The sequence below is a fragment of the Staurois parvus genome, unplaced genomic scaffold (assembly GCF_062004578.1).
Source record: "Staurois parvus isolate SC_StPar_1 unplaced genomic scaffold, SC_StPar_1.0 ptg000549l, whole genome shotgun sequence".
NCBI classification, from domain to species: domain Eukaryota; kingdom Metazoa; phylum Chordata; class Amphibia; order Anura; family Ranidae; genus Staurois; species Staurois parvus.
Window position 1 is genome coordinate 581,249 of NW_028318345.1, and position 18,476 is coordinate 599,724.

Sequence of the window (18,476 nt, forward strand, 5' to 3'; positions counted from 1 at the left end):
TATTATATTAACAAGTTCAACCATATATGAGAATATTTTTAAATTACGTTTTATTTTAAGTTTCCAGGAGCACAGTTTACATTACATAAAAGAAGTAAAAGAATACACAAAAGAAATATAGTGGACACATGTACACTTGCCCCATATCCTATAAAATGTATCAAGGGTATCCCGGTGTCAATAAATATGTTTTTCATCCAGAGAGTGCTAAAGCTCATATGAAACACCGTGTTAAGTGTGCTGGTTACTGCATCCAAATACTATACTAACTTCAACATTTCGATGAGAAAGATTGCTATGGTCTCTCTCACATAAGGTCAATTCACGTCAAGGAAATTTTATAGACATTTAGTAGCACATCTTCCCATGAATCCTCCTCAAAAGAGCCCATCTCATATTCCCACTTGAACCTCACCTTCCAGGGGTAGGAGCATAGGTATTCCCTCAGCAGCGTCTTATAACTGTTTGATATGAAACCCTTAGTCGTACAAGATCGAGCTACTATGGAAACCAGAGTACACAGTTGTTCTTCCTATGCTCCATAAACATGTTGTCCTGTCTATAGCTAAGCCACATATTTTGAGAAAGTGGATGCTGATGCTGCAGCTGTTCAAATGACTTATCCCTGGCATATTAACTGAAAAACTATCTGAGATCTTTTGCTACTGCTCACCAAAAGTCAACTAAGTTCCATAAAATTAAGATTATACCAGGCAGGGGAATATAGAGTGCCCACCAAAAAGTTGCAGTATCCTGATGAGAAAGCACCTTATTTAGTATACAAAGTGTTCTACTGTACTCAAAATGTAGTTATTTATTTAATGTACTTAAATAGCGCTGTAAATTTACGCAGCGCTTTACATATATATTGTACAGTCACATCAGTCCCTAACCCTCAAGGGGTGTACAATCTAAGGTCCCTAACTTACATTCATACATACATATACAGCACTAGGGCCAAATTAGACAGGAGCCAATTAACCTACCAGCATGTCTTTGGAGTTTGGGAGGAAACCGGAGTACCTGGCGGAAACCCACGCAGGCACAGGGAGAATATGCAAACTCCAGGCAGGTGGTACCGTGGTTGGGATTTGAACCAACGACCCTAGTACTGCCAGGCGGAAGTGCTAACCATTTAGCCACTGTGCTGCCCTAATTGTGACCTATAAACAAATGTGCCGTGTAAAACTACAATATATAAGTATATAAACAAATGTGCATCACATATTTACAGTCTCTGAAAAAAAAACCTTTCAGGAGCAACCTGATCACAATGTATGAGCCTAGCATATTCTAACAAAGGAGTAGGCAACCCCTGGCACTAGTGCTAGAGGTAGCACTTGCAGCATCAAGGACAGCACCCAAGGGGAGTTATGGAAAACCCACCTTCCAAACAATAAAGCTGGCCAGCGGCTGTATACAGGAGAAGCAATGTGGCTAGTTCCTGCCCACATCTGTTCCCACTGGTGTAGGTTCCTGCATTGCTCTCTCCACACTGAAGCTATGTTGAGTCGGAATCCCCAGGCTGGTTCCTGCCCACATCTATTACCACTGGTGTAGGTTCCTGCATTGCTCTCTCCACACTGAAGCTATGTTGAGTCGGAATCCCCAGGCTGGTTCCTGCCCACCTCTATTCCCACTGGTGTAGGTTCCTGCATTGCTCTCTCCACACTGAAGCTATGTTGAGTCGAAATCCCCAGGCTGGTTCCTGCCCACCTCTATTCCCACTGGTGAAGGTTCCTGCATTGCTCTCTCCACACTGAAGCTATGTTGAGTCGAAATCCCCAGGCTGGTTCCTGCCCACCTCTATTCCCATTGGTAAAGGTTCCTGCATTGCTCTCTCCACACTGAAGCTATGTTGAGTCGGAATCCCTAAGTTGGTTCCTGCCCACCTCTGTTCCCACTGGTGTAAGTTTCTGCATTGCTCTCTCCACACTGAAGCTATGTTGAGTCGGAATCCCCTGGCTGGTTCCAGCCCACATCTATTCCCACTGGTGTAGGTTCCTGCATTGCTCTCTCCACATTGAAGCTATGTTGAGTCGGAATCCCCAGGCTTGTTCCTACTCACATCTATTCCCACTGGTGAAGGTTCCTGCATTGCTCTCTCCACACTGAAGCTATGTTGAGTCGGAATCCCCAGGCTGGTTCCTGCCCACATCTATTCCCACTGGTGTAGGTTCCTGCATTGCTCTCTCCACACTGAAGCTATGTTGAGTCGAAATCCCCAGGCTGGTTCCTGCCCACCTCTATTCCCACTGGTGAAGGTTCCTGCATTGCTCTCTCCACACTGAAGCTATGTTGAGTCGGAATCCCTAAGTTGGTTCCTGCCCACCTCTATTCCCACTGGTGTAAGTTTCTGCATTGCTCTCTCCACACTGAAGCTATGTTGAGTTGGAATCCCCTGGCTGGTTCCTGCCCACATCTATTCCCACTGGTGTAGGTTCCTGCATTGCTCTCTCCACACTGAAGCTATGTTGAGTCGGAATCCCCTGGCTGGTTCCTGCCCACATCTATTCCCACTGGTGAAGGTTCCTGCATTGCTCTCTCCACACTGAAGCTATGTTGAGTCAGATCCCCAGGCTTGTTCCTCCCCACCTCTATTCCCACTGGTGAAGGTTCCTGCATTGCTCTCTCCACACTGAAGCTATGTTGAGTCGAAATCCCCAGGCTGGTTCCTGCCCACATCTAGTCCCACTGGTGTAGGTTCCTGCATTGCTCTCTCCACACTGAAGCTATGTTGAGTCAGATCCCCAGGCTTGTTCCTCCCCACCTCTATTCCCACTGGTGAAGGTTCCTGCATTGCTCTCTCCACACTGAAGCTATGTTGAGTCGATATCCCCAGGCTGGTTCCTGCCCACCTCTATTCCCACTGGTGTAGGTTTCTGCATTGCTCTCTCCACACTGAAGCTATGTTGAGTTGGAATCCTTAGGCTGCTTGGCACTTTGAAAGGGTAATTCTATTCAGTATTTTTTCTCCTCTGTGGTACCACACTCTTTTAGCCTGAGCTGGCTCATGGCCAGACTTTTACAATCGGTGTACCTGCCCTCCCTCTGAACATCTCTCTCCCTCAGCATCCATGCGCCTAGCTCAGCTTGGAGGGGATATAGCCAGGGAAGTTTATCTTCAAATGGCTTTTAACTCCCTCCACAGCAATCTTTTATGAGTAACTCAATGCAAAGAAGAAATTCATGTGGAGGAAAAAGGGTTTTAAATGCTTTTCTGACATAACAGTTATTGGGAACTACTAATTTAGGCTACATTGGCACGGGCATTTAGCCACAGTGCGAATGGCAGCGGCAGGAATCTGCTGTTTTCTGCTGCTGTTTTTTACACCAATGAGCCATTAGCTGCAGCCACCAAGCCCGTACAGTACACTATAATGAGGTTACTAGGTGCTGCAGCTATTCAAGACTGTTCACACAGTCAGTGATTACCCGCGGTGAGGGCTGCTGAACACACACTTTGTGTGCATTCAGCAGCGATCACCACAGGTAATCGCCGGTTTTGTGAACAGCCACATAGCTACGGTAAATGGCAACTTGTCATAAAAGTGTACTGTACAGGCTCCGTGTCTGCAGCTAGCAGTTCACAGGTGTCAAAAACAGCAGCAGGAATCAGCAGATTCTTGCTGCTGCCAATCATCGTGGTTTCCAAAAAGAAGGAACTACTACTTTATAACAAGGTTTGGTAACTACTCCTTTAGAACTTCTATTGGGAACTACAACTTCAGAACAGATATTGTTAATTACCACCTCAGAAAAAGGATTTTGGAACTGCAGGAATTGGGGCTCAATTCCCCAATTCTACTGCATGGTACAGGCAGGGCTGTCTTGAATGGAGCATTGGCTGGTGCTCATTTCTGGAGCATCTATGTAGAAATGGCCTGGTTTATTTATGGCAGAAGGTGCAGGAATTGGGGCTGATCTGAGGCTTGAAGGAACAGAAATTGGGGCTCATCTGGGGTGTGAAAGTATAGAAATTGAGGAGATCTGAGGTGTGAAAGTGCATTAATTAGGTGATCAAATTTGTGAAGGTGCAGAATTTGGGGTGAGCTGAAGTGTGAAGGTACAGGAATTGGAGTGACGGTAGATGAAAGGGTGCACAAATTGGAGATGATCAGAGGTATAAATGTGCAGGTATTTGGGAAATCTGAAGTGGGAAAGTGCAGGAATTGGGACTGATCTTAGCCCTGGAGGAACAGGAATTGGGGCTGATCTGAGACCTGAAGGCACAGGAACGCTGTCACTGGAGAATGGGGTGTGAATTTGCAGGAATTGGGGTGATCTGAGGTGTGAAGGTGCAGGAATTGAAGCTGACTCTGAGGTCTGGAGGTGCAGAAATTAGGGTGATCTGAGGTGTTAAAGTGCAGGAATTGGAGCTAATCTGAAGTGTAAAGATGAAGGAATTGGGGCTGATCTGAGTTGTGAAGATGCAGGAATTGGGGTGGTATGAGCTGTAAGGGTGCAGGAATTGGAGATGATCAGAGGTGTAAAGATGCAGGTATTTGTGTGATCTGAGGTGTGAAAATGCTGGAATTAGGACTAATGTGAGACCTGAAGGAACAGGCTGATCTGGGTTTTAAAAATTTAGGAATTGGGGTGAACTAAGGTCCAGAGGTGCACAAATTGGGGTAACCTGTGGTGTGAAGGTGCAAATATTGGGACTGACCTGAGGTGTGAAGGTGCAAAAATTGTGATCAGAGTTCTGGGGGTTCAGGAATTAGGGCTTATCTGAGACCTGAAGGCACAGGAATTGTTGATGAAGACTGGGGTGTAAAGTTGCAGGAACTGGGGTGAGCTGAGGGGTGAAGGTGCAGGAATTGGTGTGATCTAAGGTGTGAAGGTGCAGAAATCGGGGCTGATCTGAGGCCTGGAGGTACAAAAATTGAAGCTGATCTGAGGTGTGGAGGTGCAGGATTCGGGGCCAATCTGGGGTGTGAAAGTGCAGAAACTGGAGTTTGATCTGAGGCCTGAAGAAACATGAATTGGGATTGACCTAGGGGTGCAAAAGTGCAGGAATTGGGGTGATCTGAGGTGTGAAGGTGCAGGAATTGGGGCTAATCTGAGGTGGGAAGGTACAGGAATTGGGGCTGATCTGGAGTGTGAAAGTGCAGGTATTGGGGTGATCTGAGGTGTGAAAGTGCAGGAATTGAGGTGATCTGAGGTGTGAAAGTGCAGGAATTGGGGTGATCTGAGGTGTGAAGGAGCAGGAATTGGGGCTAATCTGAGGTGTGAAGGTACAGGAATTGGGGCTGATCTAGAGTGTGAAAGTGCAGGTATTGGGGTGATCTGAGGTGTGAAAGTGCAGGAATTGAGGTTTTTGCATAATGGAATTGAGGTGATCTGAGGTGTGAAAGTGCAGGAATTGGGGTGATCTGAGGTGTGAAGGTGCAGGAATTGGGGCTAATCTGAGGTGTGAAGGTACAGGAATTGGGGCTGATCTGGAGTGTGAAAGTGCAGGTATTGGGGTGATCTGAGGTGTGAAAGTGCAGGAATTGAGGTGATCTGAGGTGTGAAGGTGCAGGAATTGGGGCTAATCTGAGGTGTGAAGGTACAGGAATTGGGGCTGATCTGGAGTGTGAAAGTGCAGGTATTGGGGTGATCTGAGGTGTGAAATTGCAGAAATTGGGGTGATCTGAGGTGTGAAGGCACAGGAACAAGTGCTGATTTAGGGTCTGAAGGTGCAGAGAATGCGTTTGATCTGACCGAACTTTATTAGGGTGACCACTATCACCTCACACTTCATTTCCAATTGTACATTTTGCAGAAGTCCTCGGCTGACACATTCTTTTGAACCTTACCATACTTAACTCACAGCACACGTGTTCTGCACATACAGTATGTTCTGGAAAAAGGGTAAGTTACAATATACCATTCTTGAAAGGTCAATGTTTTCTTACTATTATTCAAACAGTTTACAGCATTTACTGTATAAAAAATCCTTTTCCTGACTGATCATGTCAAGTCATTTTTTTTCATAGAACTGGCACTCTCAATTTCTTTGAAAACATTTTTCAGCACACTGTGCTCAAAAGGTTGGCCACCCCTGTTCTAACAAAATGTAAGTGTTATTTTAGTAAAGATACATTGTTTTAAATGCAGAGAACATTATGTGTATCCTTTTTTCTTTGAGCACACAATTGGTGTCAGATCAGGACTCTTGTTTTAATGCAATGAGTGAAGTAGCTGAACCTGGGCAGAGCAATAGCTTGTCCCAACCAATTTAAAGGAAAAAGGTGTTTTAGACCTGCTAAGGTGAGGGAATGTCCATGGGTGATGGAGGTGATTACAAAGGGTTATAATTTTACACAAAATATGAAATATGTTTTTGCATAATGGAGTATATTCAGGAAATTTTTTTAAAAGCATATATGTGGAATGTGATTTTTTTCTATTACTTATTGATTAGTTGATTGATTTGGTTTTTAATCGTTTTTTTTCTTTCAGAAATTGTAGTGCGTTTTGCATTTTTGAACATGTGTTTTTGATGTGTTTCGCTTTATTTTGGCAATAAGAAAGTATTGACTGTGATGCCACATCGATGCGACTTACTTTGGATGGGTGTGACTTTGATGCAACTTGGATGCAACTTTGCATGGGTTCAGCTTTCAAGCGACTTTAAAAATGTTCATTTTTAATATTTTGTTGAGAATCTTTTACTAGCAATGACTGCCTGAAGTTTGCAACCCATGCACATTACCAAAGACTGGGTTTCCTCCTTTCTGATGCTTTGCCAGGCTCTAACTGCAGCTGTCTTCAGTTGTTCTTTGTTTGTGGGTATTTCTGTCTTTAGTTTTGCCTTCAGCAAGTGAAATGCATGCTCATTTGGGTTGAGATCAGGTGATTGACACGGCCATTGCAGAATATTCCACTTCTTTTCCTTCAAAAGCTCCTGGGTTGCTTTTGCAGTGTGTTTTGGATCATTGTCCATCTGTACAATGAAGCGCCGTCCAATCAACTTTGCTGCATTTGGCTAAGCACTGCAGAATTCATCCGGCTGCTTCTGTTTTCTGTCACATCATTAATAAACACCAATGACCCAGTGTCACTGAAAGCCATGCATGCCCATGCCATCATGTTTTACAGATGATGTTGTGTGCTTTGGATCATGAGCTGTTCCAAGCCTTCTCCACACTTTTTTCCCCATCATTCTGGTACAGATTAATCTTAGTTTCATGCATCCAAAGAATGCTTTTCCAGAACTGGTCTGGCTTTTTTAGATATTTTTTGGCAAAGTCTAATCTGGCTTTTCTATTCTTCAGGCTTATGAATGGTTTGCACCTTGTGGTGAACCCTCTGTATTTGCTCTCGTGAAGTCTTCTCTTGATTGTAGACTTTGACAATAATATGCCCACCTCCTAGAGAGTGTCCTTCACTTGTCTGGATGTTGTGAATGGGTTTTTCCATAGAGAGGATCCTCCAATCATCCACCACTGTTGTCTTCCATGGATGTCCATGCCTTTTTATGTTGCTGAGCTCACCAGTGCATTTTTCTTTCCTCAGAATGTACCGAACTGTTGACTTGGCCACTCCTAATGTTGATGCTATCTCTCTGATGGATTTGTTTCATTTTTGAAGCCTTGCAATGGCCTGTTTCACTTGCATGGACAGCTCCTTTGAACGCATGATGTAGGTTCACAGCAATAGAGTCCGAATGAATCAACTCCAGACCTTTTACCTGCTTAATTGATGAAGAAATAATGTTGGAGTAGCCCAATCCTGGCCATGAAACAGCTTTTGATTCAATTATCCAATTGCTTTTGGTCCCTTGAAAAAGGGGTGGATGGCTACTCTTAAGAGCTGTAATTCCTAAACCCGTCCTGAAATATGGATGTACATACCCTCAAATTAAACCTGAGAGTGTGCACTTTCAGCCCATATCCATGATATAAGTATAGCTTGAATATGTTTTGGTATATACCTGGAAAAAAACTAAAATTGTGCCTGTGTCCAAATATATTTGGACCTAACTGTATATGGCTTCAGTGTGCTGGTTCACAGAGGCATTCAAATTTTGTTCTGCCTGGCTTATCTTCTGGGAGAGTGACTCCTCCTAAAGTCTAGTAGATGATTTCACTTTTTTCATTTATGAACTAAATAAACCCTGTAGGAGCACCTTAAAGGTATCCCACACAGTCAGTAGGTCAGCTTTTATAGGGTTAGCAAATAGATGCTCAATGTGTGCTTTAATACAGTCATGAACCTTAAATAAGCCAACAGGGGTTCAGCATCCATGGTGGTTTCTGCACCAAGGTTTACAAGACCACTAGTGATCAGTCATCTAGGTGCACACTCAATTTGACTTACAAATGGAAACATGAAAGGATTACCTAAGGAAAGATCTATATGAGTCAATGTTCTATGTTACTTGGAAAAACAGGCAAAATGTTTGTCCAGGGGGTGCAATACGTTATATGCAAGTGCGAGCAGGTGAGTGGAAATTTTGAGCCCTGACATAGTTTGTAGACGCTATAACTTTCACACAGGCTAAATAGTATACACTGATTTAGGTTATTTTTATCAAAGAAATGTAGCAGAAAACCCACTTCAGCGCCAGCGATGTAACTATAGGTCGGTGGAGTTTGAGCCGTTATACAGCTGCAGGCATCATCCCGTACCGTTTTTTAAAGTGTTACTAAACCCAGGACCCTGCATTTACTATATCTGGTCTCCCACAGTACATAGATCATGAAAATTTAATTATTTTAGTAAATATAAACTACTAAATACCTTTTCTCATCAGCAGTATATAGCAGTCTTGTGACTTCTATCAATGTCCAGCTGAGCATTGGAAAAGCTTGTAGGGGGAGTTTTCATTCTGCTCTTACTGCCCTATGAGATTGCATAAACTTGTGCTGATCACCTGCACCCTCCAAAGAAAAAGAAAAAACTCTCTAGCAGTACACACCCAAACTGAGCATATGCAGAGTGTCCTCGAGCTTGTGTTCTATCAGGAGATGAAATGGGGAATGTGGAAGAAGGGGAGGATCAGAGAAGACAGGATTAAACATCCTTTTTACACAATGCAGAGGACTAACCCCTTAGGTTCCACAGTGAGTATAACAAGCATGCTTTACTGCATATACAGACTGATTTTACTGTTGTGGGTTTAGTAATACTTTAAGAGCCGAAGCTCGGCTTTCGTGTAATAGCAATCAGAGTGGCTAACTAGCCACTCGATTGCTATTACAAGCAGTGGTAGGGGACTTCCCCCCTCCTCCCGCCATCGTTAGCTGCTCTAACGGGATCTCCTGTCCCACCGGTAGTCTCAATCGACCAGCCAGCGCTACCAACAGCTGGTCAAAGAGCAAAACAAAGACCAGATTGACTTTGTTTGGCTCTGTTACATAGTAACCCAAAAGCAATGACCTGACATCACTTCCGGTTTACACAGAACTACAAAGTGCCATTTTTAGTAAAGTAAAACATGCATTCATACCAATCGTGGTGTGACGAAATGCTTTTAAGGACAAAAGAGGGATATGGGGTCTTATTGACCCCAGATCTCTCCATAACGGGTACCCGTCACATACCTATTGCTGTTACAAGGGATGTATAAATTCCTTGTGATGGCAATAAAAGTGAAAAAAAATTTTTTGAAGCCAAAGTGTAAAATAAAGAAGAAAATGCCCCATCCCCCCCGTGCTTGTGTGCATGCGTGCCTTGGTCCCACACACATGCAAACAGCAATTGTCCCACACATGTGAGGTGGTATTGCCGCAAATGTCAGATCATGGGCAGTAATTCCAACGTCAGACCTTCTCTGTAAATTTAAAGTGATAACCTGTAAAGGCTTTCAAAATGTCACCTATAGAAAAATTTTTAAATTTATGTTGTTTGTTGCTGTTGCATGGGTGAGTGCAATTTTAAAACATGACATGTTTGGTATCTATTTACTCAACATAACATCATCTTTTATATCCCACCAAAAAATTTGCTTATGTATGGTGTTTTTTTACATTAAAATTCAAAAAAGTGTAGTTTTTTCCCCAAACAATTGCGCTTGAAAAACCAAATACCATGTGACAGAAAACAATTGCCACCGATTTATTCTCTGGGGCCTCTGCTTTAAGTAAATCTATGTTTGGGGGTCTTAAGAAATGTACTAGAAAAAAATACTGATTGTTACATGTAAACCAGAGGTGCCAGAAAATGTCTAGGTCCAAATTTATAAAGAAAAGTCATTTGTTTACAAGATTTTATAACAGAGACAAAGAAAAAAGGATTTTTTATTTAGCAAAAAATTAAAAACAGTGAGAAAACTCTGTCTAAAAAAAAATGATACAAATTTCATATGGGTACAGTATTGCATGACTGAGTAATTGTCAAAGTGTGACAGCGCTGAAAACTGAAAAACAAAATTCCCTCTGGGTAATCTATGTGCATTGCAGGGATTTTAACCCCTGGGTGCCAGCATCTCCCGGCCTTTTAATGGGTTTGTGATGCTGGGAGGCAGGGTGGGGTTTAGGTTCATGTGACCGATGCGATTGACTGTCACGGCGGTCACATGATCGGAATGGTCCCGATTATTGATTGCATGTAATATTCTAATTTTCTGAGATTGTGGATTTGGGGTTTTCATGAGCTGTAAGCCATAATCATCACAATTATGACATCTCGGCTTGAACTACCTTGCTTTGCATGTAATGAGTCTATCTCATAAATTAGTTTCACCTTTTAAGTTGCATTACTGAAATAAATGCACTTTTGCACGATATTCTAATTTTTCGAGTTTCACCTGTATATGATCTTGTATTTCTGGGTGGGTGGGGGGGCCTACCCGTTCCGCCATTGGCGAATACAGCTGTTGATCACTGGGTCCCAGCCGGAGATTCCCCACCGGCACCCGGCAATCGCCGAGGAACACTGACAGGGGAGAGGTCTGTATGTAAACAATACAGATCTCTCCTCTGTCAGCTCCAGCATTCTGCTTTGTATTGCTCTGCATAGCAGAGCAATACAAAGCAGTATGCTTCAACAGTAAGGTCTCGTTAACATTTGACTGTTTTACCAACACTTGCCAAACGCCCTATAGCGTTTGGGAAGCGTTGGTCCGGCGTTTGCAGAGCGTTTTTTAACGCTCGGCAAAGTCTCCGCAAACGCTGCATGCGCGGTTTAGCAGCGGTTGCTAGGCGTTTGCCGAGCGTTAAAAACACCCCACAAATGCCTATAATGAAGTTTGAATGGTGTTGCCACTCCACAAAAGCCCCGCAACCGCACCGCAAATGCCGGCCGGGTGTTTGTGGAGTGGCACCATGGACTAGAATAGGAGGCTTCAACGCCTCCTGACTCGACCAGAGGCGTCCGTTTTGCCCCAACGCTAATGCTCCCGTTAGAACAGCACCATGTGCTGCAATGTGCAGAATTCTCAGAGGCGTTTGGGAAGCGGTAAAAATGCTTCCCAAACGCCTCTCTGCCGCCTGCACACAACGCTAGTGTGAACATAGCCTAAAACACACACAGTTAACCCTTTGAACGCCCCAGATTTTAACCCTTTCCTGCTCGGTGTCAGTACAATGTCAGTGCTTTTTATTAGCACTGATTACTGTATTAGTGTTACTTGGGATGTCAGTGACAGTGAAGTTGCTGATTGCTGCCATTACTAGTATAAAAAAAATTCCAGTATATTATTATACAGTATTTATATAGCGCCAAAAGGTTTGCTCAGCGCTGTACATTATAGTGGGGGACAGAACATGACACAATACAGTAACAAAACACGAGGGGTTCAAGGGCCCTGCTCTTTCGAGCTTACAATCAAGTATCAATCAAATATATATACCAACATTTGTAGACACTATAACTTTCACATAAACCAATTAATTAATATGGGCAGCACAGTGGCTAAATGGTTAGCACTTCCGCCTGGCAGTACTAGGGTCGGTGGTTCAAATCCCAACCATGGCACCACCTGCCTGGAGTTTGCATGTTCTCCCTGTGCCTGCATGGGTTTCCTCCCACACTCCAAAGACATGCTGGTAGGAGAATTGGCTCCTGTCTAAATAGTATGTGTATGAATGTAAGTTAGGGACCTTAGATTGTACACCCCTTGAGGGTTAGGGACTGATGTGAATGTACAATATATATGTAAAGTGCTGTGTAAATTGACGGTGCTATATAAGTACCTGAAATAAATAAATTAATTTACATGTATTGTTTTGTTTTTTTTTAAAGCAGAATACATTTTGGCCTACATTTATGATGAAATTTTATTTTTATTTTTTTTTACCGGACATGTTTTATGGCACAAAAAAAAATATAGTTTTTTTTCTCAACATTGTAGGCCTTTTTTGTTTACAGCGCAAAAAATTAAAAACGCACAGGGGATCAAACACCACCAAAATAAAGCTCCATTTGTGGGGGGAAAAAGACATAAATTTAATTTGGATGCAGCGTTGCATGACTGCACAATCGTCAGTAAAAGTAACGCAGCGCCGTATCACAAAAAATGTCCTGGTCAGGAAGGGGGATAAATCCTCTGGAGGGCAAGTGGTTAAAACTGAACACATTAATTACACAGGTTCTGAGGCTTATTTTACACCCCGGTCGCACTGGGTGCAACTTTGCATGTGATTTTCATGCCATGCAACTTGCAAATTGTATGCCAAGTCGCACCATATTGTCAGCGTTCATTTCAGTGCGGTTCCGGCTTGATTTCTAAAGTATTACATGCAGTGGTGTATTTAGGTTTTGTGCTGCCCTAGGTAACACAATAATTGGCACCCCCACCCCGCCGCACAAAGAGGTTGACATTGACCAAGAACACCCCTGCCCTCCACTACCACTGCCCCCCATACACCAGCCACCATCCCTCAAGGCGAGAGAGAGAAAGACACTCATCTTCACAGCTCCGGACATCCCCAGGAACGAGAGTGGGGCTGTGCATACACCGTCATGAAACCCACATCATCTTTCAGAACCCACCAGGTCCCCATGCTGCGTGTGTCCCTTCTTCCAAGGGGCAGTGCTGCCCCCCCTGAAAAATGCCGCCCTAGGCAAATGCCTTGCTTGCCTTGTGGTAAATACACCCCTGATTACGTGCACTACTTTTGGAGCAATTTCATACACCTGAAATTGACATGTTCTCCCGACTTTGAAATCGTGCGACTTCTTGATGTGACCAGGGTGTAACACAAATAAGGCACTAAGTGAGTTTAATGACCACTTTAATCAGCCTTAGAACCTGTGTAATTAATATGTGTATAATGTTTAAAGGGATGAGGTGACAACCCTTCTGTGAACCCAGGCTAAAGCTACTTTAGGGCCATGGCTATTAACCACTTGACCTTCAGGTTTTACCAAGGCAAATGTTGCTATTCAGCACTGTGCTACATTTGCCTTGGTAAAACCTTCTGAAGGTCAAGTGGTTAATAGCCATGGCCCTAAAGCAAACGATGTAACCTCTCCCTAACAAAGCAGCGACCTTTCCTCACAGACTGTGACAAAGCCACTTTATATATCGTATACACCGACTTCCGTGTCCACACCCAAGACCTATGAAAGGTTTCCCTCAAGTTTCAGTCAGCAGAGCTGTGCTGCCATGTTCCTAAGCGGTTAATAAGTAAAAGTTGGGAGAGGGGTGAGCAGGAAATGAGTGTGGGCACAGGGCTGCTGTTTGTTGTCTTCTTCTTGGAATATTTGTGCTGCTGTCTAATAGCACACACACAGCCTCCCCCCTCCTCCTCCCTGCTGTTCCATTGCCTGACTTCCCACAGCCTCCCCTAGCCTTGTTCTGCGTGTGTGAGAGAGTTTGCTGGGACTGACTGAGCTCACATTACAGGCTGTGAGCAGCGAGGTGAGCACGTCAGACCTGGCTGGGAGCTGGGCTGGGCAGGGCAGGTGGGTGGTAAGCTGCTCGTTCCTCACACACAGAGGCAGACCGGGAAAAGAGTTGTTGTAATGGGAGGCACATTGTGATAGGATAGTGTCAGAGCTGGGAGCTTCCCTCCACACCCCGTGTATGCTGTATACAGGTCTAAGTCCTATCTCCTCTCCTGTGCATACAGGTGATCCTCCTGCCTGCTGCTGGACGAGCTCAGCCCTGGATTTTGTCAAGTCCTCGCTCCTAAAATGGCTGTCAGATCTCACTACCAGGTAAGCAGGAATCTGGGTCACCCGTGTCTCCAGCTTTCCATGTGTCTTCTCTTCCACATCAGCTACTACAAGAAGTCCTCCAGGAACTGGACTTTCACACAGCAGCCTACCTGACCTACAAAGAGAGCCCCAGATGGGAGGCTCCCGCTGTATTTTTACAAGGCTTGTATTTATTTTAGCCACAATGGCTGCTTTTGGCATAGACTTTAAAGAAAAAAAAAGTCTAATTTTATACTTTGAAATGATGTTTCTGGGTTTAGGATGAGCCATGTTGGAGCGTGTGACAAAAACAAAACAGACTTGATGGGAAGAGAACCATTATATACTTGGATGGGGGGGAAAGTTCTGATTTCTCTTTCGGGAACTCTTAGGCTTGGTTTACACTACTGCGACCTGGCCAGGGGACTTGATGCGACTTGAGTACGACTTTGCATGACTTTCATGCCATGTGACTTTGTCTAATCTTCCTGTAATGTCGGATCCAAATCGCATCAATATAGATGAGGATCTGACTTGGAGGCAACTTCCATTAAAGTCTATGAGCAAAAGTCAGAAGTCGCTTTTGAAGTAGTACAAGAACCTTTTCTAAAGTCAGAGCGACTTCAGTAGTGCTAATTAACCTCCCTGGCGGTATGATTATTTCCGATTTTTGGTGCTGAAAGCGGTACCATTTTTTTGCATGGAAATATGTAGTTTTATATTGTAGGCCTGTAATTTTTAGGAATAACTCACTGAAATCTGTCCGAACAAGAGTCTAGTAAACATCCCGGGTATGATAAAACTTGAAACACAAAATCATCATAATTTAATAATCATAAAAAATAATATAATAAATTTAATTCAATAATATAATCAAACCAAAAACACTGAAATTTGAAATACAGAGGCAAATTCGCACATCGCTGAGCAAAGTCGCAAAATCGTTTTCAGTGTCTGATGACGAATTTCCCCACGAATCATCACTCAATTCTGCAAGTAGTTCTGATTTACTATCGCTGTTCTCTAGCTGGTCTAAACCCACTTTTGACCTAAAGGAACGCTTTTTGGACGCCATGGACTTTTCTAAGTTTCCAGGCAGAAAGAACAGTCAAAATGCAGGCAGGGCACAGGACAAAGCAGTAGGGACAAAATATATGTGAAATGCATTGAAACAGCAATGTTTTACTGTATAATAATTTTTTAAAAAATAACATTTTTTTAAAATTTCAAATTTGCCGCCTGTTCCGGCGCCCATACGTCACAGGGACCGGAAGACGGATGCCGGCATTGGCCGGAGGAGATGGCCGGGGACGCTGCAGGGGACACATCGCGGGAGCGAAGGACAAGGTAAGCGCCGCAGGGACTCCCTGAGCAACGCCGCATGGTAAGCTCGAGTGTAGCTTGGGGTTACCGCTTTTGGTACTGAAATTTTACCCCGAGCTACACTCGGGAATACCGCCAGGGAGGTTAAGACAGCTCGCGTTGACTAACATGGGATTTCACATGTCATGTGACTTGGGGTCTCACACGTTTGGATCCTAAGTGTGAACCGAGCCTTACAGAGATGTGTTCAAGGAGCCTGAGACTCTGGAAACTCCTAATAACTTATATTCCTGCTTCTCTGAGAGTACGTGAGTGCTATGGTGGCCATACACACTTTGGTTAGTTTCTTTTCCAATCGATATCTCTCCTGATAGACATAATTGATCGCTTTTTTTTTTTTTTTTCAACCACACAACAGGGGAAGTGGAATTTGATTGATCGAAGATCTGATTGAAGGTTATCAATTGTATCTCTGATTCCCCCAGGCAACCTTTTAATCCAGTCGATCAAAATATAGTTGAATGTATGACCAAATCATCTTGGTGCTGCCGATTGATGTAAAATGATTGATAATTTTCTCCCCTGGCCAACCGTATCAGTTTAATCAAATCTGCTGTAAACCAAGATGAAAGGAAAGTTATGGCTGTTTGATCAGTTTAATACAAGCATTGTGAATCGCACATTGATTAGGTAAACCAAAATCAAAACCTGTATGACTACCATTGCAGAAGGTTAGTTTTGTTATAGGTTGTCCTTGTGAAAAGACATTCAGTATTCTTGAAAGTAATTTTAGATGCGTGTTGTGTAGTTCCTATATTTGTATTTAAAGTGAACCTTCATCTGAAAAGGGAAGTGTCCCTTTATCTCCTCCTCCCCTGCTTTTGATCTGTGGTGTTTCTTTTTGTTTTTATTGTTTCCTCAGGAAGCAGGTACCCACACCCACTTCTACTCAGATCGCCTGGTTGACCTGAGTGGAAGTTCAGCCCTCCCGAAACCTCCTGGGACATGTCACAGGTCCCAGGAGGCTGTGGGCCCATTCACAAAGTGCAGTATAACTCTCACATGCTCAGTTGGGCTTTTCTTAGTAAACATGGCAGTGCCAGGGTCCCAGAGACCAGCTAACAATCAGCCCAGGTGAAGATCGCACTTGATCCCTGGACAGGTAAGTGTCCATTTAAACCAGGCGAAACATCCTCTTTAACCCCTTCCCACTGTTGCCTTCTGCCCCTTTAAGAGGTTCTAATTGCAGGCAGAGGCGGGCATTCCGATCATGTGACTGCTGTGATTGGCAGTCACATGATTGGAAAGCTCCCAATCCCAAGTACGCTAATTACTGTGCTATGAGAACACAGTAATGTGTTTACATAGGGCCACATATGTGGCCTCTCAGCCTTAAAGCTTGCCTGCTGAGAGGCCACATATATAGTGGATATAAAAAGTCTACAAAAAATGTCAGGTTTCTGTGATGTAAAAAAATGAGACCAAGATAACTCATTTCAGAACTTTTTCCACCTTTTAATGTAACCTATAAACTATACAACTCAGTTGAACAACAAACTGAAATCTTTTAGGTGGAGGGAAGTAAAAATGAAAAACTAAAATATGGTTGCATTTTGATTTGATTCCAGCACTCAGTCTTTTTGGGTATGAGTCTATCAGCATGGCACATCCTGACTTGGCAATATTTACCCACTCTACCTTGCAATAACACTCCAAATCTGTCAGATTGCGAGGGCATCTCCTGTGCACAGCCCTCTTCACATCACCCCACAGATTTTCAATCGGTTTCAGGTCTGGGCTCTGGCTGGGCCATACCAAAACTTTAATCTTCTTCTGGTGAAGCCATTCCTTTGTTGATTTGGGTGTATGCTTTGGGTCATTATGCTGAAAGATGAAGTTCCTCATATTCAGGTTTGTAGCAGAAGCCTGAAGGTCTTGTGCCAATATTGACTGGTATTTGCTACTGTTCATAATTCCCTCTACCTTGACTAAAGCCCCAGTTCCAGCTGAAGAAAAACAGCCCCAAAGCATGATGCTGCCACCACCATGCTTCACTGTGGGTATGGTGTTCTTTTGGTGATGTGCGGTGTTGTTTTTGCACCAAACATATCTTTTGGAATTATAGCCAAAAAGTTCACCCTTGGTTTCATCAGACCAGAACACATTTTCCCACATGCTTTTGGGAGACTTCAGATGTGTTTTTGCAAAATTTAGCCAGGCTTGGATGTTTTTCTTTGTAATAAAAGGCTTCCATCTTGCCACTCTACCCCATAGCCCAGACATATGAAGAATACGAGAGATTGTTGTCACATGTACCACACAGCCAGTACTTGTCAGATATTCCTGCAGCTCCTTTAGTGTTGTTGTAGGCCTCTTGCCAGCCTCCCAGACCAGTTTTCTTCTTGTCTTTTCATCAATTTTGGAGGGACGTCCAGTTCTTGGTAATGTCACTGTTGAGCCATATTTTCTCCACTTGATGATGACTGTCTTCATTGTGTTCCATGGTATATCTAATGCCTTGGAAATTCTTTTGTACCCTTCTCTTGACTGATACCTTTTAGCAATGAGATCCCTCTGATCAGTGGTGTATTTAGGTTTTGTGCTGCCCTAGGAAATTCTTTTGTACCCCCCACAGAGAGAGCCTGACATTGACCAACAACACCCTTGACTCCCACCCGCGAGAGCCTTCCACTACCACTGCCCCCCATACACCAGCCACCCTCCCCCATGGCGAGAGAGAGACACACTCACCTTCACAGCTCCAGACATCCCCAAGAATAAGAGTCAGGCTGTGCACCGTCATGAAACTCTCAACCTCTCTTGGAACCCACTAGGACCCCGTGCCGTGTGTCCCTTCTTCCATCCCTTCTGAATGTCAGTGCTGCCCCCCCTGAAAAATGCTGCCCTAGGCAAATGCCTTGTTTCCTTGTGATAAATACACCCCTGCCTTTGATGCTTTGGAAGCTCTCTACGGACCATGGCTTTTGCTGTCGGATGCGACTAAGAAAATGTTAAAGACCTACTAGAACAGCTGAACTTTATTTGGGGTTAGTCAGAGGCACTCAGCAGGTGTGTACTGA

The 18,476-nt window shown here is 43.8% G+C and overlaps 1 protein-coding gene across 2 annotated transcripts in view; it reads left to right on the plus strand.

Moving 5' to 3' along the window:
• The first annotated feature begins 13,684 nt into the window (after positions 1-13,684).
• Positions 13,685-18,476, plus strand: part of LOC149451052 (tight junction protein 2-like) — a 53,873-nt gene continuing 49,081 nt past the window's right edge. The window contains exons 1-2 of one of the 2 annotated variants that reach the window (XM_089691046.1): positions 13,685-13,795; positions 14,007-14,094. In XM_089691046.1, coding sequence (XP_089547172.1) covers positions 14,071-14,094 — 24 coding nt within the window. In that variant the 5' untranslated portion in view covers positions 13,685-13,795; positions 14,007-14,070. Of the gene's footprint in view, positions 13,796-13,863; positions 14,095-18,476 lie in introns of those variants that run through there. The other variant, XM_089691045.1, reaches the window with a different exon arrangement.